Source organism: Gymnoscopelus microlampas, assembly GCF_963454915.1.
Source record: "Gymnoscopelus microlampas genome assembly, chromosome: 16".
Classification (NCBI taxonomy): domain Eukaryota; kingdom Metazoa; phylum Chordata; class Actinopteri; order Myctophiformes; family Myctophidae; genus Gymnoscopelus; species Gymnoscopelus microlampas.
In genome coordinates, this window is record NC_139953.1 from 27,061,456 (window position 1) to 27,088,672 (window position 27,217).

The window sequence follows — 27,217 nt, forward strand, 5'->3', positions numbered from 1 at the left end:
AGCCAAGAGCACTGAGCATTGACATTACCTTTGTCCATTGGCTTATCAAGAAATACTGGTCAAGATATTGGCTCAGAGGTTTTGTTGGAAACCTAATAAACAGTTCTTGGCTATATACGGTATGAAAGAAAGTTGGACCACAGGTTTTCAAAGTGGGGCCAATTGGAAAGGAGAATAAATACAAATAAATGAGTGTAATTCAAATTCAATTCAAGAGATTATTGTGCTAGCTGAACCACATTCAACCTGGCATTCAGCAAGTCATTATTGTCAAAACCGTTTCATAAATATCTAAAATCGGTTGTAGGAGCAGTAGGAGGGCCGCAGTGAGAGGCTATATGCTATTTGAGGGTCCTTAGCATGGGAAAGTTTGGGAACCCCAGATATATAGACTAAAGGTGAGGAGATGAGGCACACCTGTGATGTAAACCTGTGCTGTGACAAATAAAACTGATTCACACACATCAGTCTCAAATACAGGAAGTTGAAGCTCTTTCTGCAATACAAGCTGATGTGTATGAAAACCCCATAAATCTCTCTCTCTCACACACACACACACACACACACACACACACACACACACACACACACACACACACACACACACACACACACACACACACACACACACACACACACACACACACACACACACACACACACACACACACACACACACACACACACACACACACACAGCACCCTAGAGAGATGGAGGAGGACAGTGGGTGGCTTAAGAGGGAGATAAGACAGACAGCAAAATTGACTGGCTTCTTGATTTACAGTGAGCCAGCCAGTAGTGAGCAAGCATGCATGCACGCACGCACACACACACGCACGTGTGTGAGAGAGAGAAAGTATATACTTTTGCTTACTTTCACTGAGGGCTGGGGACTGAGCCTCAGGAATGCAAACACATTGTTGTCCTCCTTTGATTGAAAGAAATCCTCATAGTCCTGAAGGGAAACACCGCAACATATAAATACACAGGTTACATAACCGCTATACAAGTCTGTAAAATGGGTTATAACATCAACTAAATGTGCCCTGAGGTACACACTTCCATCGCTCCTCTGACATCCAATAGTCGGCTCATTCTGGCGTCATCAGCGAGTAGCTTCTGCTGTATTACTACATTGGCAGGGAAGACTGAGAGCGAACCAGAGCAGATAATCTGTCCCATCCAGTGACTGGATTATGACAGGATTACACAGTAACGTGCAAGCTCAGCAGAGGGCATAAAATGGTTTTACCTCACACAAAGTGCTCACTGATCCACGTTAATATTAATTTGCACAATCTTGTGCTACCACTATGCAGCTAATTGTTTATGCCCTATATTTAACTTGGCATTGGCCATGAATAATAAAATATAACGAAAAACAAACAACGGTAAATACATTGGCCCACAATGCATCTTTTAATTCAAATACAGAAAATGCTTATAAAAGTTCAAAACTGTCCCCAAACAACATTCAACACCGCAAGGTTTCAATAAAGTGTGGATACAAATATTATATATATATATTCACTGTTAGCCAAGGCCATACTGTCTTTATATTCAGGTGTACTAGGCTGTGTAAGGAGCGGTCTTGTGAGAAATGTTGACTTAATCGTGTTATTCATCCTTGGCCTTGCACTAACAATCTGAATATTATAGAACCAAGACGCCACTGTATGCTGGCCTGCTATTTATTATTATGAGTAGAGCTTGGCTCTATGACACAAGCTCCCCTCTTATCTATGTGTAGAACTATGGTCTGATCCCGGCATTTAGCAGAGAACTACTTGACAACTGACCTGTGTGTTTAATGTACTTCTCCCATGAACAAAAAAAACGAAATAAAAACAAAAACTAACAAATATTTAAAAACGATAATAACTCTGCTATAATGACATGCCCAAAATAGAGACTCCAGATTGGAAATGGTTAACCACTTGAAAACTTTCCAAAAATAGCAGATCACATTGCGACACATTAGGAGCTTGTTGATCGGCTATTTTTGGCAAAGAGATTTGGTGTAGACGGAAAAAGCGGTCCAAGTACAGTTGTCTGATTTAGAATAGAGGGTTTAAGTGGTAAGTAAGACTCAGTTCATACCCCACAGTAGAGGTCCTCGTTGAAGATCTGTGGTGGCACTGGGTTGCCCTTCTCCGGTTGCTTGTCCTGGGGGATGTTCCGGTTCATCCACAGCCGCTGCTCTTCCACTGTGATGTCTACTTCCTGGAAGCAAATACGATTGGACTCCAGGAAGCCCACAACATCCTGCTGATGCTTCTTCACCTAAAAGGGTGTGGAGGATAAATGGAGGTTGAGGAGGGTGGAGGAGAGAAGAGGGTCAAAAGAAGGTAATGGAGTTAATTAATGAATACATTATCATAACAGGCCTGAGAATATATACTTTATGACAGTCAGGTTCTAAAACTTTTTCATCTCAATTAGTATTTGGCCACGGACTCCCACCTATATCTTTTTCACAAGTGAGCTTGTAGACCGGAAAACCCCTCAAGGACCTCCAGGGGTCCCCGGACCCCACTTTGAGAACCACTGCTTTATGATATCATTAACAAAATCCTTTAGTTCATTCAACCTGCCCTATTCCCTGTGCAATTCTGACATGGCTAAATTAACACTGCAGATTTTCCTGTGTATGATTTCCCATGCAGTGTGCTTATCTGTAGACTGTACGTGACATCCTACTGTATATTGGTCTTGCTTTGCCATGGGGTCACATGTTTAATACACTCCTGTAATGACAGACGGTAAGCTCACACAGCTACATGGGTTCACAATGCACATGCTGTGCAAAGGCACATCACGCACACATAGTGCACAATATTGATTCCATTGTCTCTGTCTAGACTGTAATGTGGGCATTATCGGGGGACCTTGGGTTTTGAAGCCATCCTTTTTCCATTTCTTTAATCTAGTTTTAGATCAACATGACTAGATTACAGGAGTGGCACATCTAAGCTACTTTTCAATGCTGACATATTTCTTGTCATGTTTTCATCTGTACTGCATTGGACCAGTTGACAGTAAACATGATATCTGTCTATTCTTGTAGCACTTCGTTTTATTTGTTTGATTTATAGTTTGCCCTGTATTGTACATCTCTGCTGTCAGACAGAAACCAGCTAACTAGGAGGTTTTGTTCATTATTGATAAGAACAGCTGAATGGGCCTCCAAGCTCACAATGAGGTTGGAGGTCAAAAAGGTGTGGAGCCTGGAGTTAGCTGGTTAGAGAAAACCAGCTAACTTCACCCCCCTTTGGTGGAGTTAGCTGGTTTAGCAGAAAGCACATAGGCATTAATATCTCCCTTAGAAAGTGCGGGCCTGGGTCCTAAATACTAAACTAGAGAGAACTTCAAAGGGACTCATATTTTTGGCTTGAGTTGAAATAACCAGATCTTAAAGTTACAGTCAGGCCCAACGGTGTTCTTCAAGATGGTATGACAACTGTACACATAAACCATGTGTGCAGGGAAACTGTTTGGATTTGTGTTTGTGAGTTTGAGAAAATATACATCCTCATATGGTGATGTCTGAAGAGATGGAAAACTCCCACGCTTCTCATGGGTTATTAACACACACACACACACACACACACACACACACACACACACACACACACACACACACACACACACACACACACACACACACACACACACACACACACACACACACACACACACACACACACACACACACACACACACACACACACACACACACACTTCCTGTGCTCTACTGACGCCAGTGATCATGTTGAGAGAGCAGGGTGGGTTGGTGGATCATCCCCTTTCTTCCCAGGAACAAAATCATCTCACAAATCACAAGCATTGTGAGAAATATCCTATCCTATAATCATTTGTGTATTCCACTTGTGTGCATTCAATAATTCTATCTATACGGAAGCTTTCACAGTGATTATGAACACATTCCATTTATGGAGACACAAGTTCTACCAATTCCTCTGCTTTACCATTCACTACATTTAACTAAAATGATGATGTCCCATCAAAAAGCCTCCTCTGCAAGAAGTACATAGTTTGCAGAGACCAAACCCAGATGAGGATGTACTGTATGGTCTGTGTGTGGGTATGAGCATGTGCGTGTTTTGTTTTAAGGATGGTGCTGCCTACAATGAGGCTATTGTTCTGCCTTAAACACAAAGGATTGTCAGAGGATTGCTCTGAATAATCCTTAGTTTAGAGTAGACACTCAAACACCCAAACAATACAATACAATAACAGCATGCCAGACATCTATTGTCTTTTGAAATAGCGTCTCACTATCAGTATATTACCATAAAACAGCAGTAATTGGACCCTTGACCGACAGAAACTGTAAATAACAATCTGCAAGGACATATAGACATTTTTATATGGATACAGATATTTTGTTCAGGTGAGAAGTTAAAACATACCAACAGTTGCTTGAGTGTCTATAAACACACCAAGCATCTACTGTAGCCCCAAGCTGAACAGACAGCATGTGTGTAAATAATGAAAGAGGTGCCCCTGGTGAGTGGGAGTGATTTTATGTCAAGAGAAGGATGTATTCAGATTAGCGTGAATACATACATATGTGTAAAACATACACTGCTTGACTACACAATGATACAAGCATTGTTTTGGTACTACTCTGATGCATGGATTAAGCATCGTGCGTGCGTACGTGCACACAGCATGATAGTGAAAGAGAGAGGTTTGTGATTGCACGGAGATAAACATTGAAACTGTGGATTTTGTGGCGAGTAGTGGAGGGGATGACATTGCACTTCATTCATTGTGGACCGATGATTTCTGCCTCACTAATCTGCTCTCATTAATCTGGGAACTGTGGCGCCGCATTTCTTTTGATTAGTTGTTCTCTCTCTCATGCGCGCCTCTCTCTCCCTCTCTCTCTCTCTGCCTCTTTCACTTTGCTGTTCTCTCTTCCTAAGTTAGCCAGACCCAAGACACAAACACACACATCCAGTTTGCAGGTTTTAAATCAAATGAGGAATGCCTGTCACCTCCCATATTTCCTCTTTAATGCAGTTTCACCTCTAATTCAATTCAACAGAGCTGAAAATTGCATTTCACATGAGCTCACCATCACTAACACGGAGCTGACCCGTTTTCCCGAACAGCCTCCCTATTCAAGTGTACATGAGTGTGTGTGTGAGGTGTATGTGTGTGTCATAGGATTAAAAATAACTCCTTTGTAAACAATAAAAGATTGTGTTGCCCCACTCCAGACACAAGTGAGCATGATAAACTAAATATATTACTCATTTGTGCTATTACCTAAGACTTTAAGAATTCAATCTGCTCCCACTCTATAACATCAACCCCCATATGGGCTAAAGATAAGAGCCTGGAGAATGTCCAACCAGAAATACTGAACACCTTTGATTTAAAATAGAGAAAACACTTTAGTAATGTGATGTGTTTGCGTGCATGTCAGATTGTGTGCATGTGTTGACGCATAAGGAAACAACCAAACTACTGACAGTAGATCTTTTAGTATAGTATACTGTAGCATAGCATAGTATATACCCCTCTAGGCAATATACAAAGGCTACTGGTTAAGAACAAAACGCCGAATATTTACTTGTTTGCACATGAAACATGCACTTTGCACTGCCTGTAAAAAAAAGTGATAAACGTAAAACAAAGCAGCAAAAAACCCTGCAGAAGAGCAATGCCTGACATCTCGACTAGGTGTAAAACCTCATATTACATATTATTGGTTATAATTGATAAATGCATGGAATAATTAAATTAAAACTAATCTGTAGGTCTGTCATAACTCTATGGTACCCTGTGCTTCATGAAGACTGGCCTTTTGTGCAATAAGTTGTTGCATCTCTTATCTCTCACTTTCACTCACTATCTCCAGCAGTTTTGACACAAACATTTCCCAACAAATATTATTCAATTAATATGGCTATATTTCAAAGAAAATATGTAAAGTGTCTAGTAGTAGCCTACATACATTGAGCGAGGTGCACAGTGATTAGCAATGGGGTAAAGTAAATGAGTACATTAACTAGGTACTGTACTTAAATACAATTTTGAGGTATTTTTACTTTACTGGAGTATTTCCAAATTTCAGTACCAGCTACTCCCCTACATCTCAGAGGCAAATATTGTACTTTTACTCCCTATAATCATTTGAAAACGTTAGTTATTAGGTATTTTGTAGATTTTGATTATCATCAATACAAAATATACATTAACCACTTCAGCCCTATATATATATTTCGGCCATTTGAAAACAGCCTATCTACAAGCTCATGATGCACCACATTGTGAGCTTGTAGATCTGCTATTTTCTAAGGATGTTTGTACATTTGAAAACTTGAAATGGGACATTCTGCATAATGAGTACTTTTACTTTTGGTAAGTATATTTTGATGACAATACTTTTGTACTTTTACTGAAGTAAATTTTGATTACCGGACTTTTACTTGTAACAGATATTTCTACATTGCAGTATTGATACTTTACTGAGTAAACAAATGTGAGTACTTTCTTCCACACGGTCTGTTATGGCACAGTGATTAGTTTATCTCTGCGCGCATCTAGCTCGCACTTAAACATAAACACTCCTCTGTTTGTTCCTTCCCTGTATAAACAGGATTTTTACAGATGTCCTTGTTTTACATAAGCCATATATCACTCAGATTAAATCACAACGCCCATACGATCTAAAGCTATATACTCACCGCCACAGAGCCAGTGGAAGAGGCGATGTAAACCTTGATGACCATTTTAATCCTAAATCAACGCCACGCAACAAGCAAAGTCTCTTTTTTTTTACTGATTCGTTCTAAGGAAACATCAGCTCCAATAAACACGATATGCGTTTCCCTTTCACGTCCACGGAGACTGTCATTCAGATGGAGGTGCGTGTGCGTCTCTAATATTTATACTACTGTGGCATGAATCATGACAATAACACGGTGCTCAGTGCGTTTCAGCTGTCTGAATCAACTACTGAGCTTCACTCCTCCAGCTGGTCTTCTGTCGTCATTATCAGTACTAGTAACCTTGATCCGAGGGATGACGGGAAATGTAGTTCTTTAACTACATACCGTACATTTGTATATATTGTTTTTAATCGATTTTGTTTCTTTCATTGTGTAATATAATTATAAACAGTAACAGTTGCTATCATGAATTTCATATCGCTTTGTGTGCATGTTCAAATGATTTGGTATTTGTATTATATTTATTTATTTAACAAAATAATAATAAAAATAATAAATTATAATAATAATGTTGTTTTCCTCAAATTATTTGAGCTTTATCGAACAGTTATTGTAACAGCGCCTCCGTGGTGGGTAACAGGATAGGTGGGCACCAAGGAAGAGTGGGCACCTCGGTGTTAAATTGGCTATTTTTTCCAAAATGTTAAAAAAAATATATATATTTGGAAAATGTTTTTAAGTAAAGTAAAGTATATGCATGATTAGAACATGCTTGAACATTCGACAATTAAGGTCTAATATTCTACAATAGCTACAAATTGCTACAACACCTGTATATCCAGTCATTTTGGGGCATACAAAAGAAGTTGAAGGATAACATTTAGTCTGATAATGATGTACCGTGCATGTTCACATCATGTATACTTTCCATTACTTACTTAAAGACAATTTTTCAAGTATTTATTTTTTCTACATTTTGGACAAAATAGCCCAACTTACAAGTGCCCACCTATCCCGTCTCCCCCTGGTGGTGCCAGCCCAGAAGTGCAACGGAACGCAGCTAGCCGTTGCCATGGAGTAGCGTCGGTGACAGCCATAGAGCCATAGGGCCAGGACAGTGAAGGACTAGGCGTGGGCTCACACTCCGCTTTTGCGACTCTTTTAATTATAGGATCGTAAAATACCACATATTCTAAAAACATTCATCACGATCCAATCGCTGAATTAAGTAAGGGGAGGGCCAGTCATGTGTGTGGATAACGTTAAAAGTAACTGCTAGTTTGGTCATTTAGCTGGCTATGCTGCTAGCTTTGTTGTTGTAGAGGCTTTTTTAACAACGGCTAGTCCAGCCAACATGCTTATTTACTAATGTAACGCGTTTATACGGAACAAAGAGGACTGCCAGGGGGTCGAAGAGTGAAGCTGAATACGGAAAAGGTTGGTTGCTGGTGAATATGCTGTCTATAACACATTTCCACCTGTTGATGATAGCCGCTAGTTTTTAGTGTTTCATGCTAGGCAGCAGCTTACGTTATATTAGCTAATAACACGTTAGTTCCTGTCAAAGAGAGGTTTGAATGCAGTTACTCTCAACCAGCTGTATTCAATTCACTTTAACTTTGGAGATGTGATCTTCTACTAATTATGACATAGAGTGTAATGGGGTTTACATGATTTATTGACATCCAGCAATGTGCCTGTTGCCAGAAGACGGCCTGTTGTGTTTAATCCCATCTGTCACTGAACTTCGGTGACAGATGGGATTAAACACAACAAAAACAAAAACAGGAATTTTATGAGCAGCTTGTTGTGTGGCTAGTGACTGAAGTCACCAGCAGTACAACAGCTGCTCATACAGTGTATTTTTTTGTTTTGTTTACACCATTGCATTTTTTTAAACTACACATTTAAATATAATATTCCAAGATGGGTTAAGATTTTGCGTGATGATCGAGAATAGGAGAATAACGATGACGTGATTATTTAGGCATTATAGACGTTCTTATCCAGGCCAGAACCTAAACAAAGTGGAATAAAATAAATGGCATGAAGTCTAGTCAGTCTTCATCATCAACAATAACAACAACAACAACAACAACAACAACAACAGTCAAGCAAATACAGTGCAAAGAAGACAATTAGGCAGTGCTAAGTACAGTAACTCAGGTACAACATCAAGCACTTAGCCTTGAATTTAATGTCAAGTCTAATCTGTGCATGCCCTGTGTGCTTAGCAACAAATGATCTGGCCTCTCAATAAGTCATCAGAGCACCCATCATTTGTGTGCAATCAGTGGCAGCAGCAGAGAGGATCAGTGCTATAATACATCATTGACCCTCATGGAAAGTTCCGCTTCTCATGTTCAGTCGCTTAGTGACCAAGACGCACACTATAATAGCAAGCAAGCCAGTTGGCCCAGCTTCTTATTACAGTTTTGGCAGCATATTTAAATAACTTTACTCTTCTTTGTCCAGAACAGATGATGAACTTAAGTCGTCGCTAGGATATTTAATGCCCAGTTGTACAGTACTTAGTGGGTAACATGCCCTTGTTATTGTAATTAATGCAAAATAGTATCTGTTGTTTGATTATTAATTAAATATGTTTATTTGCGACCTTGTGTGTGTAATTTCCTCTTTTTCCATCCATAAAGTGTTTCCAGAACAAGCCAAAAAGTCATGGAATCAGAAAACACCACCCACACCTACGAAGACAACCGGGATGCTGAACAAAGTCGACATTCCCTGCGGACCGCAGGGAAAAATTCTCAAGCGTCATCATTCCAAAGTACAAAACGTAGCAGTAGCCATCGGGACAAGAACCGGGACGCTGATGAAAAGGAGAGCTCTGCTTTGGACAGGTCCAAAACCCGGATCTGGGATCCCGATCCAGACCCAGACCGGGATAGGATGTCAGATGAAGAAAGACGGAGAAGCAGCAGGTCATTTTATTCTGATAACTATGAGAATGAGTCACTTTCTGAGCGCTCACTTTCACCATACTCTCGGTCCAGGACACCATCCCCATCTCCACCCAGAGGGGGGCAGGCCAAGAAGATAACTAACAGCCCCTGCTACAAGAAAGGTGGGTAAAGCACCAGGAACGCAGACACACACAATCAATCAATAGCAATCAATTCATGAATTCGACTATTGTGGCCATCAGTCAAACATTTGTTTTTGAAATGTAGTTGACTTTCCAGTAGATGGCAGCATAGCACTCATTTCCAGTATTGTGGCATCTGGGAAGAATGTGAGAACCCACGTCTTACACTACTGACAAAGACAATGGAAAAGGAAGACTCGCAAACTTCGATTGATCTCCTGTATCTGTGTAACATGGGCCCCCACCCCTTTTGGTGGAAGTAGGTAGTGAATCTCTTAATTCCAAAGGAGAAGTGAATAGGGTGAGGGGGTGGGTTGGGGTTGGGGAGAGACAACCATGATCAATTAGGAGACCATTTTGTGTACCAGTTTTCGTAGGCTATACTAGTGGCGAGGGGTGCGACAGGCTATCTTGGTATATTAAGGATCTTTGGTACTGATGAATATGAAGTGCACATGACAAGCAATTTAATGCGTTCAGTTTTGAGTCACGAAACGCAGGATTTTCATTATTCCCATTAGGATGGTTTAGAAAAGAGGTCGGAAAATGTATTGATTATCTTTGTAATGAATATAGGCTTAGTTGATGAAAGTTGTTAAAGTTTGATCAATCTCACCGCCGTTTTTTGGGGGCTACATTATCAGTTATTGTGCATAATCTTGTCTATCCCCAGGTACATCCATTCAGATGCACTTTTATGTCGATGCCATCAGTTAATGTTGTCTATTAACCATCCCCAAAAGAAAAAATATTATGTTCATTATTTATGCGCTCTGTTCCCCTGTCTCGCAGCGGCTGTGGCGCGTCGGGGTGCGCCTCGCCTGCAGCGTCCTGGCGGTGGGACCCACTCCCAGCAGCATCGATTGGGGGTGCGCTCTCAGAGCAAAGACTCCACGGCGCCCTCGAAAGACCTGGACTTGGTCACCAAGCGCCTGCTGTCGGCTCGTCTGCTGAAAATCAACGAGCTGCGAAACTCCCTCGCTGAGCTGCAGCTGCGCACCGACGAAGTACAGAAGGAAAACCGCATCCTGAGACAGGTATCTCAACTTTGGACTTGCAGAGTTCTATTAATCCTCAGAATTTTGCTGTGTATTTATGAGCTTTGGTTGAATCGCTGTTAAAGACCTCCTGCATGAGGGCACCACGTGCATCCTTCATATAGCTGCAGCATCCTCGGTTCGATTATGGCTTGAATACCTGTGTTCCATGTCATGCCCCTCTCTGCCCTCAGTTTCCTGTCTCTTTTTACTGCCAGGAATAGTATGTATAGTTTATCATTAATGGGGGGCGGGTGATCAGTTCAGTTCGTAAGTGCTTGGTAAATGATAAACTTTTGATAAACAATGCAGCCTCATGTAAGATGAAGCAACATTGTGAGCTGCTGAGTATATAATTAGTTATTTTGAAGATGGACACAAACACATGCAAATGATAAGAAAGTTTATCCTAAGAAATGCTGTAAAAACACTTTTTAAGGGACTTGGAAGATCTAATTATTCTGTCTTTATTTCTCCCTCTGTAAGAGTTTAATATAATAATTATCATTTTAAAACATCCATCTCTCTTCCAACCCTCCTTCAGCTCCAGGTACGTCAGGAGAAGGCCCTGCACCACTATGATGACACTGAGAGCCAGATCACCCAGCTGCTGTCTCGCCACAACAACGAGACACACGCGTTGCGTGAGCGGCTGCGGCGGGCACAGGAGCGTGAGAGGGTGGTGGAGCGACAGCTCAAGTCCAGCGATGAGCGGCTGCAGAGGAGCCAGGCGGCCGGCGCCCGGCTGAAGAAGCTGGCCGAGCAGCGGGAGCTCGGACCCAGGGAGGAGCTGAGCCGCCAGCTGGAGGAACAAAAGACACAAACCCTGGAGGGAGAACGCAAGATAAAGGTGATGCCCTCTACAGCGTGGCCTGTAATAGGGTTTGTCTGTATGTAATGTATGCACGAAGAGCGTTAAAGTTGAATCATAGTTGAAAATCTATGCATGCAACATTGATGCAACATGCACACAAGTAGCCAGCCTATTTCTTCACAATCTGTGAGTAGTAGCTTACTATCGATAGCTAAAGATTTGGACAGGGAGGCTATGCTGTTTAGTAGACTATCTTCTTTTTTTTATCTATCTTTTTTATGCCGTGGCTCTGTAGGAGGCGAGGTGTGCCATCCAGAAATGGGTCTGTGGGTCTGTGTGTGTGTGTGTGTGTGTGTGTGTCCGGGGCTAATCTCGCAAAACGCTGGACTGATTAATTAGCGCCACGTTCCTTGTATTTTTTAGTTGATATTTGGAATCAGTGGCGGCTGGATCGGACTAAAACCTTGCCCAAGTATGGAGATGACTGAGGTCAAAGCATTGATGTTGTAGATGACTGACATCACAGATTGGTGTGTGCGTGCATGTGTGTTTGTAGGAGCTGGAACGCAGCATGGAGCTCAGCAGCAGTAGTTACCAGAGGCAGCTTTCTGCAGAGAAAAGGAAGTATGTCAACGCTCAGGATGCGATCATGGCTCTGCAGGAAGATCTTACACGACTGGGCAGCAAACTCAAGGTATACACATGCATAGAAATATGTGCACACAAATACTCACTTGCATACATCTTTGTGCGCACACAGATTCATAGTATGAACTGGCTAATTCTCCATTATAATAATGTAATTTCCGTCCCTATCAGGAGAAAGAGAGAGAGCTGGATTCCAGAAACATCTATGCCAACCGCATGGTGAAGCCCACATCTAGAAAAGATAATGACAGCGACATAAAAAGTACAGGTTTGTTGTGGTGCATAGTTGTTGGTTATGAGTTGTTTGAGCGTAAGCTGTTTATATTGTCACAGATGCTGCATCATTTCCTGGGATGGTTTTGAAGGGACTTGTGGGAAATGATGGATGTTTGTCCCACATACTATAGTCTCCAGTAGGAACAGCACCAAGGCAGTGCAGACAGAAGACGGGATGTCCAGTCTGGACTTCCCCACCCCTCCACCCATCACGCCTGATGGCAACAACGAACAGGCGCCCAATGGCTACCTATCGCTCAAGGTAAAGTTTGTCTACTTCTAGGCTCCATCTTCACTGCCCAGTGCCCACATTTCAGCCTTCTGTTAAAATAATTATTCATTGACTCCTCCCAGGGATCTGTACATGGCCCCCTCTATCCATTGTTAAAATACTAATTATTTTATAATTAACTACATTGATTAGTCTGATTAATCTTACTCTATCACTGAAATAAGTTTTTTTTGCCCCCTCTCTTACTTTCCTCTACAGGAGCTCGACGAGGTGGACAGAAAACAGAGTGAAACGGAGGAAAGGAAGGCTCTAGAGCGGGAACAGCAGAGGAGGAAAGGTGTGGAACGGGAAAATGGCAAGGAGAGAGAGCGGGAGAAAGACAAGAAACGGCCACTAGACAGGGAATTGAATGCCTTGGAGGCGAAAGCCAGGACACTAAGAGACGGTAAGCTTGTACAGGCACCATATTTTTTGCTCAGGTGCGTCATGCACTGACTGACTAGGACAAACGTTCTCATAGTGTCAGTACAGCAGATGGTCAACTTTAATGACTTTATTCCTCGAAAATGTAAAGGGTAGATGCCATCAGTTCAGGTGTGGCTCTGCTTAAGCCCAAAGTTTATTTGGTTGATATAGAGGTTTCTTTGGTTGATACAGATGTTTCTTTGACTGATATGTTGTGGAGATTTCTTATTAAAACATTAAACTTGAATTAAACACACCACTATTTCCACAGGCCGGCAGAAAGAGAAGGAGGAGGGTGGAAACACTTTGAACCGGAAGGACGAAGAGAACAGGAGGAACGGCCGCGAGCCTCCGTCCACTCAGCATGTGGCAGAGGAGGAACGGTATAAGAAAGAGCAGCTCCTGGCCAGGATGCATGAGATAGACGGTCAGAACCAGCTTCTGCAGGACCCTGTGTTCACCGAGACCGAGTCCAGCCTTTCCCAGTCCGGTGTCGGCGGTACCGCAGTCCAGTCCCCACCTCGCTTTACCGAATCAAGGAACCAGAACCCTGCCATCTTCAGCTTCACGGAACCAGAGGAGTCGAGTTTGCGCGCGGGCGCCGGGAGCCGGGAAGGGGGTAGGAGGAGCGTGGCCATAGACGGTGGAGCGGGAACATTCGGGGTTGGGAGGAGAGGCACGCGGGCTCAAACCTCCAATGAGGACATGGCATTTGGAAGCTACGCCCCATCCTTCGGACGCCCGGCCGCTCGAAGCTCCTCCGGCTTCCCTCCACCTCCACCTCCACCTCCTCCCAGAGAGGACAGGGACTCCACCTTAGAGCCAATAGGGGTCAGCGGAGTCCGAGGGATGGAGAAAGACAGGGACAGAGGGGAGGGGAAGGACAGGAAGTCAAACCTGATGCAGCAGCTGTTCGGAGCCCTGGCCACGCCCGTCACCGACAACACCGCCTCCAATAAGATGGAGGTTCTCAGTAGCCCTCCCACCACCAATGGGATACGCGCAAGAAGGGAGGGACTGTTAAACTTCAACTCATTGTCACCTGCCCCCGCCACCCCCCCAGCACCCATGCTGGGCACCCTGCATGTAGCCCAGAGCAAGCCCACGGTCCGCGCTATCGCCTCGTTCGATGACGACATCGAGGAGCTCACTTTGTGATTTGCTCTGATTGGACGTTTAAGCACAACTCGTGCTGTCTGGAGGTGATATTGTGATTCGCTGTGATTGTAGGTGGAGGCTGTCATTGCTTCTGATGAAGCTAAACTTAATACAGCACCACTGGATGTGAGTTTCATTTATATTCACTGTAATGACAAATTGACAATCATTTCAACATTACTACAAGTTGAACAAATTGACAATCATTTCAACATTACTACAAGTTGAACAAGTCATGTATCTGAAATCCATATGATGTAAACTGATATAAATATGAAGAAAGTTCTGAATGATAAAATATATATGGTTGCCATATCTATGTACTCAGGTAAAAGAGCGTACATTCATGTTTACATCATTATATGTGAAAGACAAAGTAATATGGCTTATAAGAGTAATGTATTTTGTTTTAATATCTTCAGATCAGTTTATGGGTATGAAATACATTGAGTTGTTGTCTCTGGGAGCAGTGTTGGCCAAGTTACTCAGGAAGTGTAAAAAGTGACTTATTTACTTATTACTATTTTTAAAAGTAATAATATTACTTTCATTGTTATATAAAAAGTAAATAGTTATGTTACTCATTATAGTAATATATACATTTTGCTACCCACCCCACAAGTTATGTACAAGAAAACCTGTTTAGCACTTTATTGGAACAATAGTTCCACCACAATAGTTCCACCTCCTCATGGGAGGAATCACCAATGAGCCAAATTGCACACATTTCTTTCTTTGAAACCACACACACACACACACACACACACACACACACACACACACACACACACACACACACACACACACACACACACACACACACACACACACACACACACACACACACACACACACACACACACACACACACACACACACACACACACACACCAAAGTGTGTTCTGGTAACTCTAATGGAGAGGTACTTTGATGAATAATAATTACACTTGACAATTATAGTCCCTTAAACTACTTATTACTGGGGAAAGTATTACAGTAATACATTACTTAGTAATATGTTGCTGCCCAACATTTTCTGGGAGTGCATTACCTTTCAAACCTGTGATTCGGTTTAATGTTTCTTGCACCTACAGTATAGCTATCAATATACTGTATATTTCATTATTTCAATGTTAGACGTTTCTGTGTGAAATTAGGAGTTTGAGAGTCATGAATGCAGTAATCTTCATGGTGCAGACTTGGAGTATGTCATCTAATAAGAATGTATAGTGAGTGGTATTTAAATGTATGTTTCACATGTATAGGACAATATTATGTTGAGAACACGTTCTGTTGTTTTAGACTTAAAGGACTGGAAGGGCTTGTTTTCTCCTGGCATATATCTCTTACGACACCTAATAAATAAAATGCATCTCTAGCTATTCTTAATATTTATACATATGGAAACAAGGTAATGCTCTGCCAAATGTGGAACTATTAAAGAACAGGAGTTCAAATCTTGTACACTCATATTTGTGTGTAACCTACAGGAAAGTGGAAGATAGTTGTTTTAGTGTTGATAGTGTAATGTTGATATCAGTAGCCTACCATTTGCTCCTGATTTCAGACAATCAAAAACAAACTGCAAACTAGTTGTTGAAATGGATGGAGTCAGTTATTTATATTTTATTGGCTACCTGGGTGATTTGTATGGACAAAATGGGTGTTCTGCTATCCACATTTTATTTATGTTATTTTGTTTCTGGAATAATTAAACATACCCTATAGGCTACCTGCATAGAATGTGGGGCCAATGGAAACGTTTCTTTTTTTATCTGATTAAGTTGTGAATATTTACGTCTTACTTTTTTTGTTTTGTGTTTGTTTGTTTTTACTTTTTGTACAACTAGCATCGTTGTTTGTAAAACGTCATTTGTTGCGTTTTGATGAATTAAAATAATAAAGTGAAACCGTTGCCTGACCGTGGCGCAATTGCAGCAGAAATATCATTAGGGAGTCTGGGATAGCTAGGGATCAGTGGTAGAAGTACTCAGATATTTCTTAAGTAGCAATACCACAATATAAAATATTCGGTTTAGTCTGTTATTAAGTAAAAGGCCTGTGTTCAAAATGTTACTTGAGTAAAAGTACAAAAGTATTGGCATCAAAATATACTTAAAGTACCAACTGTAAAAGTACTACTTTAAAATAGCAGATCTACAAGCTCACAACACAATGCGTCATGATTGGACAAGTTGTGAGCTTGTAGATCTGCTATTTTCATGTATAAAATAGGACTGAAGTGGTTCATGTATGTTTTATGATATAATCATTTATATCTACAAGCAACTAGTAACTATAAATTTTCCCAATAATTGTAGTGGAGTAAAAGTACAATATTTACCTCTGAGATGTAGTGGAATAGAAGTGAAAGTACTGAAAATTGGAAATACTCCAGTAAAGTAAAAAAACAACAACTCCAAATTGTACTTAAGTACAGTACTTGAGTACATGTACTTAGTTACTTTCCACCACTGGGAGTCTGGTATAGCCAGGGATTCCTGCGACGTCTCCAAGCAACCACAACCTGACGCAACCTAACGGCCCCTCCTCCGGTCCCTGCATGTGTTCAAAAACAAGTGGACCGACAGGACAGCCGGACTGAAGCGGGAATGTGCAGGAAGGATCACAGGATAGGATCATATTCATATCATGGTGGCTCCTAGGCAGCGCAGATCTCACATCATCTTCCCCTGATGAGGCTGATGTGGATCAAGACAGAGTGACACAGCCTAGAAGTTCGACTGCGCAACGCGAAGAATCCTGCAGGTACAGACAATAACGAAACAATAACCGTTCGCATGATCGCAATTATCCAATTTTACAGATTGGCAAACCTTGAAATGATATCTTGAAATCCAGAATATATTTGATTTAATTGATGTCTATTAGCAATTTAGCATACAACAGATGTGGCATGCATGCGCCACAGTTAACTGGGGTGGTGATGTGTCAGCCTTCTACTAGTGGTGGTAAAAAGCACTCACATGTTTTACTTAATTAAACGTATCAATATTGCAATGTAGAATACTCTGTTAAAAGTCTGGAATAAAAAAATTACTTGAGTAAAAGTATTGGTATAAAATGTACTTTAAAGTACCAAAAGTAGAAAGTACTCATTATGCAGAAGGTCCCATTTCACAACTTTTCAAATGTATAAAATGTATAAAAATCGTTTGAAAATAGCAGATCTACAAGCTCACAATGTGTCTTGAGCAGCTATTTTCAAATGGCCAAAATGTGTATGGCTGAAGAAGTGGGTAATGTATGTTTTGTAATAATAATCAAAACCTATAAGTAACTAGTAACTAAACGTTTTCAAATAATTGTAGTGGAGTAAAAGTACAATATTTGCTTCTGAGATATAGTGGAGTAGAAGTAAAAGTATTCCAAATTGGAAAGTAAATTTACCTCAAAATTGTACTTAAGTACAGTACTTCACCACTGCCTTCTACTACAGGCTATTTCGTTAAGTTAAACTTGCACTCAAATTGCATGTTATGGTCTTTGGGCTATGACACAATACAGCCATGATGCTTACAGTAGCTATTTCCCGAGGAGCCCAAAATATCCACATGGTGTGTAGAATAAACTGACAGACTAGACTACTGCTGCGAGACTAATTCCCTTTCTTTGCATATGCAAATGAGTGAATGATAGACGCGCTCTATTCATGTATCTATTCCAAAAAAATCATCAGTTAAGACTGAGAAAACTCAATACACCAGGATGGTTTACTGGGAAGAAAACTATAACTTAACTATGACCGACTGTATCATAGCCAGTAACCACAGTTTATTATCCTCATTCAGGTTTTGGAAGTTGCTGTAGGCCTAGTCTTTCCATAAACGCAGTCTTCTAAGGAGTAAGGGAGTTTTTTTTTAACTATATATAGTGGTAGCCTAATAAAATATGTCTCAAGATAGAATATAACTTGATGTGTTCTTCAAATAGAACATGACATGACATGAGTATGGCTCTTGTGACTTTTGAAAGGAGGCTATAAGGCAGTAAAGGCAAAAAAAAAGCTTCAGTTTCTTATCTTTGCATCTGCATTCTGCACAAAGATGTGTTTTCTCATCCTTTAAATAACCTACAACCTTGACTCTTCCAAAGAACACCTGTTGACACTGAGAACCATGGGCTTTTGTTTCTTCCTGCTGTGAATGGTTTAGGTTACAGGTTGAAAGGGTTGGACTTACTTAACAAAATAGAACACTGAAGCCTGTTTTATACTGTGGTGGTGGCACAACACATTGTGAGCTTGTACATCTGCAATTTTCTGTGCGAGCATAACCAAGTAAAACTCAGGCTTTAAGTCTCTCAGTTGTATGGTGAAGATGACTGCTGTAATGTATTACGATGGGAATCCCACTCGCTGTACATGCCGATATCAAGAAAAAATGCTTATTTTCCATTGTGGGAATTTGATTGCTAATTGAATGTGATACTGAGTGCGCGTCAATGCACAATAAACACTGAAGTATGAAAAGCACCTCTCAATCAGCCCAGAGAAAAGTCACGTTGTAGAGAGGATTTGGAAAGATACACATTGAGCCTACAGCCATTACAACGCGGTCATGTTTGTTATGCTGACTACTACATGTCCCAGATAGAAATACACCCAGACATTGTAAGTCAGACCAGATTTTGGCATGTCCATAAAGTCCAAAACCCACCAATATATATTTTATTGGTGTGGCAACCAACGGAACTGGATGTTGCCGAGCAATCCAACCCTGCAGTCAGTAGCCATGAAATCATTGGAATGTTATGAGTGGAAGATGGTGATTTGGATGCTAGATACATACTGTAATACACATAATGGGAAGAATTGGTCTTTCATGCCCTTGACCCATTAGTGTCATTATTGGCCCCAAATTGCTATTTGATATTCAGGATGCAATTTTTGGCTTAATTAAAAGATGAAGATTTCCTGCTGGTCTATTTGAAAGTGCTTGCTGCCAATGGCACAAGAAGTGGTTGTAACCACCATGTCATTTACAGTATTGTAATGTTATGTGATGGAATATACTTAATGTTATGTTAATGGAATATTAACTGCTTCTGATCCTCTTCATTTGACTGCACGAGATTCACGATTATGTATACGTGCTGACATACAGTATATTCTACACATACTAATTCATACACATTCCCCTCTCCTCATATCTTTACTCTGCAGTTCCTGTTTGCCAACAAAATCACTTCCTTCCTGCACATGCATGTTCTTTTAGTTCATACAATGTCTTTAAAAATGCATGTGCCATGGATTTTCCTCTAATGCTTTCCTATAACAAGGCAGCCCTCCAGAGGAGCATCGATTCCTGTAGAGAAAAAGGCGAGGAGCCATTCCCTAATCATTTATAAGTCAGCTACTCGGCACAGTCAGAGAGAGGTTTACCTTACAAAACAACCAAGCCTATCATTAGATACAAGGGCGATGACTTCACTACTTGTCTGCAGTGCCCATTATGGAACAACTGAGCCGTATAACCACATAGTGAGTGGTTGAAAAGTTGGTGAGAGGAACAGAAGCTGATTCAATGTTTGCGCTGCCGCTGTCATGGTTGCCACAGCATGGCTTAGTTTTCAGTTTTCTTTTTCATCTCCCTATATTTCATCTAAAAGTCTAGTCTAGTCAAATGTATTTATGGAGCACATTTAAAGACAACTCTCATTGACCAAAAGTGCTGTAAAGACCAGGAGGTAGCTAAAATCACGAATACAAAAAAACAAACAACAAGACATAAAGCTCAAAGGCACGAATAAACAATCATCAATAAAAACAGTACAAAATAATAATAATAGATAAGAAAACATCAATAAAAATACAGCTAGTAGCTCCAAGTCAGACCTGAGGAACCTGGGAGTTGAAGGAGGGGTTCAAAGCTCAGCGATATAGGTGGGGGCCAGTTTTAGAGCTTAATAAACAATCAGGAGAATCTTAAAATCGTATTTAAACCATTCTAGCAGCCAGTGGGGAGAGGGGTAATTTGTTCCCTCTTCCTGGTACCCGCCTGGAGCCTGGCCGCAGCGTTTTGGACCATTTGCAGGCAGGACAGGGTCGACTGACTAGTCACTGTGTACAGGGAATTGCAGTAATCCAAGAGGGCGTGGATGACTCCCCAAGGCCTTGAACAGAGAGAAAAGACTTGATTTTGGCAACAGCACAAGGAAACTGGCTTTTACTACCCCATTTACCTGCTTTTCAAATTAAAGGCGGAATGAAAGAGCACACAAAGGATTTTGACATGGGGTTTAACAAGCGTGGGCAGGTTGCCAAGACCATTTTTTATCTTTTTGATGGAATCAGTGGCTGCTTCAAAGTTGCTTTCATTCAACTAGGAAGTGTTGTGCCATCCAACTCTTATGTCTCAAAACAGTTCATGAGGGTGACTAGTTTAGACTAGTTATTTGGTTTCTGGGGGAGATAAAGCTGAGTATCATCGGTTTTACTAGATCTCCATTTAAAGTATAACATATAAGGCTCCACTGCAATAAAATCCATTATTCAATTTGTCAGTCTAGGACTACTGTCGGGGTTGAGTAACGGGAAGGACCCAAAAGCAGACGAGTAGGGATGCAGGATAAACTTAACGTATTTATTGAGCCGAACAGGCAGTTTAAAAAAGACAGGTAAGAATACCTTCAAAATGGCTAGCTGCCAAACACAGGACTCACTTGACAATGGTCTACGGACCAACAAGAACATAATGCCAACACAGGGTTTAAATAGACAGGGGAGTAACAGGACGCAGGTGAACTCAAAACAATCAACACTGTGATAGGCAGGACACAGGTGGAGAACATAACTAATCAAGAGTAAGCGTGACAAGACAGGAAACAGTAAACAAGGCAGACAGGAAACCATACTACAAAGTAAGAGCACAGGACACCAACTGCAAAAGGCAGTAACAGAATGACAGATACAATACAGTATAGCACATGCAGTATGCAGAAACAAACAATATTCAGAACATACAATATGTACTTTAGGCCTAATCGGCCTTAACTGTTCACGACCATCTACTGGCATATTCAAGGTCTAAATAATAAACGTTGGCCTAACCGGCCTAAAGTGTCCATGACCAAATAAGGGCATAACAAGCTTTAAGTAATAAAGTCAAAGTCCACGGCCCGAGGAGCGGACCGTGACAACTACAGTAATTGATTTCACCCAGATTTCACCCATGCATCATAATGCCCAGAAAATACTTCACATTGCGTTACCCTTATTATTTATCTAAAATGCATGATAGTGTCACAAGGCATTAGTCTAGCTTTTAGCTTGTTGATACAAGGATTCATTTATAACTGTGAATGTACCACCAATCAGTCCACTGTCAGTATGGGTGTTGAAGTATAAGCCCTGAGGAATGGGAGGCAGAAAAAAAAGCTGACTCATTTTCAGTGTGTGTGTGTGTGTGTGTGTGCGCGCGCGCGCGGCGCCGCGCGCACGTGTGTGTGTGTGTGTGTGTTGTTGCTATAGAAACGACTTGTTCCTGTCAAGTGAGAATCAGTAGGGATACCAGAGGTGTATTCCTCAGTGTGGTCCTTTTACATACTAACAGGTGTTAACAATGAATGAATAGACAGCCGTCTCAGAAGATGCCGTGTAGGCACTAGTACTATCTTGTAAGCTAAGCATGCATTGTAAATTCTGTATGGTGACCTAATGATACAGACTAAGTATGTTGATGAGATTAGATGCATCACGTCGTCGACCACTGCATTTGATTCTGGACACATATCTTATCCGATAAAATGTGAACAAGCCTTATGGTTCAGCATTTTTGTCAGATGCCTCATTGTGTTATGCAACATGCTTGACTACGCAATAGCAAATATGAAAACATTCCATATTTTCTTTCTTTCCGTTACAGGTCCAAATGTTACCTACAATAACCTGTAGACTCCAAAGGGACACATTGCAAAACGTTTGGAGAGGGATTCCTCAATAACCTTTGGGCTACGTCAGTATCCATCAAAATGAACTGTACTTAGATATAGGTAATCAGAACAACACCACTGAAGCCTAGCTTGTGATCAGAATTGACAAGGAATTGTGGAATCCATGAAGAACATACCACTTGATCATTCTTCTTGACCCAGTCAGATTTTTAGAGGTGGTGTTTAATTTGCAGATTAATGATGGAGGGAACCTCAGTTCCTCACATCACTGTGGACAGTGGAGTTGATCTGGAAGAAGACGACGAAGAATTAGCTGCAGATGACCATCTGATGACCTTGAAGGCCCTGACAGAAAAACTAAGACTGGAGACCAGGAGACCCTCTTATTTGGAGTGGAAAGCGCGCTTAGATAGCCAGATATTCCGAGATCCTGCAGTTGAACAAGGCCAGCTCCCGACAGAGCAAGAGGGACCTAAAGAGCAGTCTGACAAACCCAAAGAGGCTCTAATGAGTTCTGAAGTCATTCAGTGCAAGTTGCCATCAGGAGTCCTGAAGGCATTCGGGAATATTGATGAAGCTCTCAGCTGGCTCAGGAAGGAACTGGTAAGGCTTTGGTTACTGTCATTCAGGGCTGCAACTATCGATCATTTTCTTAGCGATTATTCCATATATAACTTTTTCAATTAATTGAATAATTGAGAAGCCTGTTTTTTATATCAACGGCTCGATGGGAAAATGTTTTTTTTGTCTGATTAACCAAGTATACCGATTTTATACTTATAACGCTGTTGTGCAAAAATACAGAAAATAGACAATCTACAAGCTCACAACACCTTGCATCGTGACATATTGTGAGTAGAAAATTCTTGTCACCTATAATGACAAGAAAAAAGAGAAAAAAATAATAATAAAATGTCCAGCAAAATCTATACATTGTATTAAAATGAAAATTGGTTAAAATAAGTTCAATAAATTAGTTTGATTAACTGTTGCCTTTTCTCAGCAATAGACAACACTCATAGCTTTCATGCTTTAGTGTTGATTACATTACATTGCAGCCAATGGAGGATTATCAAACTGTAAGTTTAAGTTTCAACTTTAAGCGTGTCAGAAGTGATGGTTGAAATGCTTTGTACATCACAGTGTAGGCCAAGTTAAGGCTGGAAGGCACAAAAACCCAGAAATCACAGAAATGGCTAAATAATGACACAATCACAGAATATGTGATACCTGCAACTTGATGATCATTAAACAAATTGTAATATGTTTCATATACTTCAAATAAAACCCTTTCAATTGTGCAAAATAGACCAAACCAAACACAGTCTATTTGTTCACATTAATATCACAATTCCATTATTGTTACCTTTATGCATATTGAATTTGATTTATTTACTCTTTATTTAATGCAACTAATTTGTAGTAACCTTGCACAAAATAATTTTACCGACTCCTTTCAACCTGGTGTAAACTTGATGTGACAATTAAGTTGAAGTTGAGGGTTATTGAAATGCAGGAGAGAAAATTACTTCCTGCTCATTAGCCAATTAGGGTGGAACAATAGAGATGACATCCAGCGTGCTATCGCTGTGAAAAGAATGCCATTCAAGTTCAAGTGAATGTGAGTGACTGACAGGAATAAGGGATCCTATTCATCTTCATAAACAGCTCCTGCAAGTGTAATCATTTTCATGCTGCACAGTTATGTGGCACATTCATTCAGAGTTTGCATGCTTGGATTAATGATGTGGACCCTGAACATGCAAGGAGTACAGTATATTCTCAGTGTATTAGAATTCAGACCAATATTGACTCAGTACGTGGCCACAAATATTTGCACAAACACAGTGACAGGAAAACAATGATGAGCGTTTGTGCAAAGTGGCTTTTATTGGGGATGCCCCAGTGTGACATTTCTTTTCACATTCACATACATGGCATGAACTTTCTCTCAACCCAGATTCTATTAAGCTTATGTGTGACGTAATGATTGATCATTTGTGAAATGGAGCTAAAAGCTGAAAAAGTAAACCGATCCGTTCTGAAAAATAGCCTCTGGTATACAGTACATTAGGGTACATTCCAGGAAGTTTACTTTATTAATTTATACTGTAAACGATAGCAGGCTGGGTGGTAAGTGGAATGGGGTTACATGTCGGGAAGCCGACATGTCGCCTTTCTGACGGTTACTAACCCTATACCTAACCCTAACCCTAACCGCACGCGGAAGCCACGTAGTCGGAGTAGTGGGATGTCGGAATTATGAGCGGTACCCGTGGAATGGCTAGTCACCAATAAACCCTACATCAGCATGCACATCAAAGCACAGGGGACCAGAGTGCCAGTTCACATAGTTGGTGTCTTTATTAAACTCCATGCAGATAAATTATATGATGAAATGATGATTGAACTAGAGAACAGTAACAATCAATGAACACAAACAAACTAAGGCATAAATAGACTTTTGGCATAAATATTTTCCAACTCAACAAATACTCAAGAAAGGAAACATAACTTCAAATAAACAGAACACAACTTACTTAATAATGCATCAGGTAGATGAACACAAACAGCAATGTGTTTTTTCTCTCCAAACACAATCTCCTCGCCACAGACAAAATGGATATGGTCCTTCTACTTGGGCCTATATCTATGTCAGGTGTGCCCTGACATACCCCACCCACCAATTAATGAAGATAGTTAGCTTCAGAGTAGAAAATTGTGTGAGGCATCAGTCTGACCACGCGAGACTAGCTGCAGAGTAACCCCAACTCCACCTACTCACAACTAGACAGTGAGGCGGATTTCTATCATATACATTAAACTTAAAACAAAAAAGAGGACACACAAACCAAACCAACACACAGAGTTTAATTACTTCAGATTTGACTAAACACTAGACTATAAGTACAGTTTGCCTTGATATACAGAAAGCTTATCTCTGGTCCATAGCGTTAGAAGGAGTTCTCCTTAACGCTATGGTACTTTCCATTCTTTCCCCTCGCACCACGGTAGCGCAGCCTCTTGTCTGTAGTACAAATTAAAAAATATGCTTTTGCTACTCACCAAAACAAAAACGGTTTTATGGAGTTGAAAGCCTACTCTACTAAGTGGGAACACTCTGAGCCCCCCACCTCACGTCTAAAATACACTTTTTGGCCAGAAAAGAAAATATTTCACCGGAAGGAAACAATGTGTTTGGTTACTCCACAGTGCCCTCTACAGATCTGGTCAATGGAATTTTCCTATTGACCAGATTCTTCCTTCTGGTGAAATATTTTCTTTTCTGGCCAAAAAGTGTATTTTAGACGTGAAGTGGGGGGCTACGAGTGTTCCCACTTAGTAGAGTAGGCTTTCAACTCCATAAAACCGTCTTTGTTTTGGTGAGTAGCAAAAGTGTATTATTTATTTTTACTACAGACGAGAGGCTGCGCTACCGCGGTGCGAGGGGAAAGAATGGAAAGTACCATAGCGTTAAGGAGAACTTCTTCTAACGCTATGGACCAGAGCTACAGAAAGCTATATTGTATATTGCGAAATTCCTCTGCATATTATTTAATCACAATTTCTCTCTGTCATTGCTTTCTCCCTTCCCTTCCTCCCACTCTCTTTGCAGACGGAGATGCGCTTGCAGGACCAACAGTTGGCCAGACAGCTCATGCGCCTCCGCACTGACATTAACAAGCTGAAGATCGAACAGGCGTGCCAACTGCACCGTCGAATGCTCAACGATGCCACTTTTGTCCTGGAGGAACGGGACGAGCTGTCAGATCTGCTGTGCGAGTGTCCCGCCACTCCAGGCCTCTCCGCCCCACTGCGTCTCATCGGTGTCACCAAGATGAACATCAACTCCAGACGCTTCTCACTCTGCTAGCAGTGCCAGTCGCTCATCTTTAGACCAGTGGTTCTCAACCTGTGGGCCGGGGGCCCATTGGTGGGCCGTGAGGATATTGCAAGTGGGCCCCCAAATAATTGGCAAAACACTAATATTTGAATGAAAATATAACATTAATGTTTTGGAGTATGAGGGCAAACTTATGAATGAAATATCATTGTAAAATCCCTATGACTAAAACAAGAACTGTATGTAATGTTGTTTTAGTTGATTAAGCACATTTAAAATTCTGTAGCTTTGATGTTTAACCACTTTCACCGTGACATCCCTATTTTGGGCATGTTATAGGCATAAAATGTTTTTGAATAGGGCTTAAGTGGTTAATTAAGATAAAAGGCAGCTATTGTAGACTTCTCTGTTTTAAAAGTTGTAGCAGCTCTAAAGAGATCTTTAGGCTACCATGATCTGATATTTTAAACAAACCATATCTTATTTCTTACTATGTCTATGATTTACTTATTTCTCTCCGGTCTGCGGTATATGTTTTTAAACTCCATAATTCATGCTGTAGACATTCATCACTTCAAACATTTTCATGCTTGGCTTGATTTTGTAAATATTTCGCAATAAGTCCCATGTAACACGCACAAAGTCTTTTTAATGGATTTGTGCTGCATAATGCTCTCTGCATGGAAGCTTAGGTTAAGCTTAATTCTGTTGTTTGTTTACATGAAAGTAACATCTTCATACTGTATGTCGTCGTTATTTTGTGTTGTGTTTACATGTAAGAGATGCCTTAATATTACATTTATAAAGCCATTGTGCATTTTAGCTGACAAGTAGCAAGACGTGTAGTGGGGAATAGTGATAAACATGGTGATAGCTCCACTGAATCAGTCTATTCAAATTCCATAATGAATCCATCTGCAGTAAGTAGCAATTCAGGTAAATCAGTCCTGCCTTTTGTAAAAATACATTTTTGTGATGATGCAAATGTTTTACTTCAATGTCGGTCAATGTCTAA

At 40.8% G+C, this 27,217-nt stretch overlaps 3 protein-coding genes across 5 annotated transcripts in view; 2 read left to right on the forward strand and 1 right to left on the reverse strand.

Annotated features, from left to right (window-relative positions):
* The window catches only part of sh3bgrl2 (SH3 domain binding glutamate-rich protein like 2), a 68,640-nt gene extending 61,668 nt beyond the window's left edge, over window positions 1-6,972 (reverse strand). For both annotated transcript variants that reach the window (XR_014602548.1, XM_084082392.1), the window contains exons 1-3: window positions 6,724-6,972; window positions 2,102-2,284; window positions 876-956 (exon numbers count right to left, since the gene is read on the reverse strand). Coding sequence is in view for 1 of the 2 variants with exons in the window: in XM_084082392.1 (XP_083938518.1) it covers window positions 876-956; window positions 2,102-2,284; window positions 6,724-6,768 (309 nt within the window). In the remaining variant the exon portion in view is untranslated. The remainder of the gene's footprint in view (window positions 1-875; window positions 957-2,101; window positions 2,285-6,723) is intronic.
* Window positions 6,973-7,796: 824 nt separating this feature from the next.
* On the forward strand, window positions 7,797-16,365 carry lca5 (lebercilin LCA5). 2 transcript variants are annotated; one of them, XM_084082539.1, is made up of 9 exons: window positions 7,797-8,145; window positions 9,363-9,793; window positions 10,607-10,851; window positions 11,396-11,701; window positions 12,222-12,359; window positions 12,485-12,581; window positions 12,721-12,851; window positions 13,080-13,266; window positions 13,558-16,365. In XM_084082539.1, exons 2-9 carry the CDS (start codon window positions 9,388-9,390, stop codon window positions 14,442-14,444), a joined length of 2,397 nt encoding a protein of 798 aa, XP_083938665.1. In that variant the 5' UTR covers window positions 7,797-8,145; window positions 9,363-9,387; the 3' UTR covers window positions 14,445-16,365. The 2 variants fall into 2 exon arrangements, with proteins under 2 accessions (XP_083938665.1, XP_083938666.1); XM_084082540.1 differs by having other exon boundaries at window positions 12,485-12,575.
* A 655-nt stretch (window positions 16,366-17,020) lies between these two features.
* Window positions 17,021-26,424, forward strand: fam167ab (family with sequence similarity 167 member Ab). The gene is made up of 3 exons (XM_084081978.1): window positions 17,021-17,213; window positions 22,331-22,961; window positions 25,975-26,424. The coding sequence occupies exons 2-3, from the start codon at window positions 22,596-22,598 to the stop codon at window positions 26,230-26,232; spliced, it is 624 nt and encodes a 207-aa protein (XP_083938104.1). The 5' UTR covers window positions 17,021-17,213; window positions 22,331-22,595; the 3' UTR covers window positions 26,233-26,424.
* Window positions 26,425-27,217: the final 793 nt, after the last annotated feature.

Coding starts and splice junctions, on each gene's coding strand:
- lca5 (XM_084082539.1), top strand. CDS start 9,388: ATGGAATCAGAAAACACCACCCACACCTACGAAGACAACCGGGATGCT. Junction 12,360..12,484: donor GACTGGGCAGCAAACTCAAG/GTATACACATGC, acceptor CGTCCCTATCAG/GAGAAAGAGAGAGAGCTGGA. Junction 13,267..13,557: donor AGCCAGGACACTAAGAGACG/GTAAGCTTGTAC, acceptor CTATTTCCACAG/GCCGGCAGAAAGAGAAGGAG.
- fam167ab (XM_084081978.1), top strand. CDS start 22,596: ATGATGGAGGGAACCTCAGTTCCTCACATCACTGTGGACAGTGGAGTT. Junction 22,962..25,974: donor GCTGGCTCAGGAAGGAACTG/GTAAGGCTTTGG, acceptor CTCTCTTTGCAG/ACGGAGATGCGCTTGCAGGA.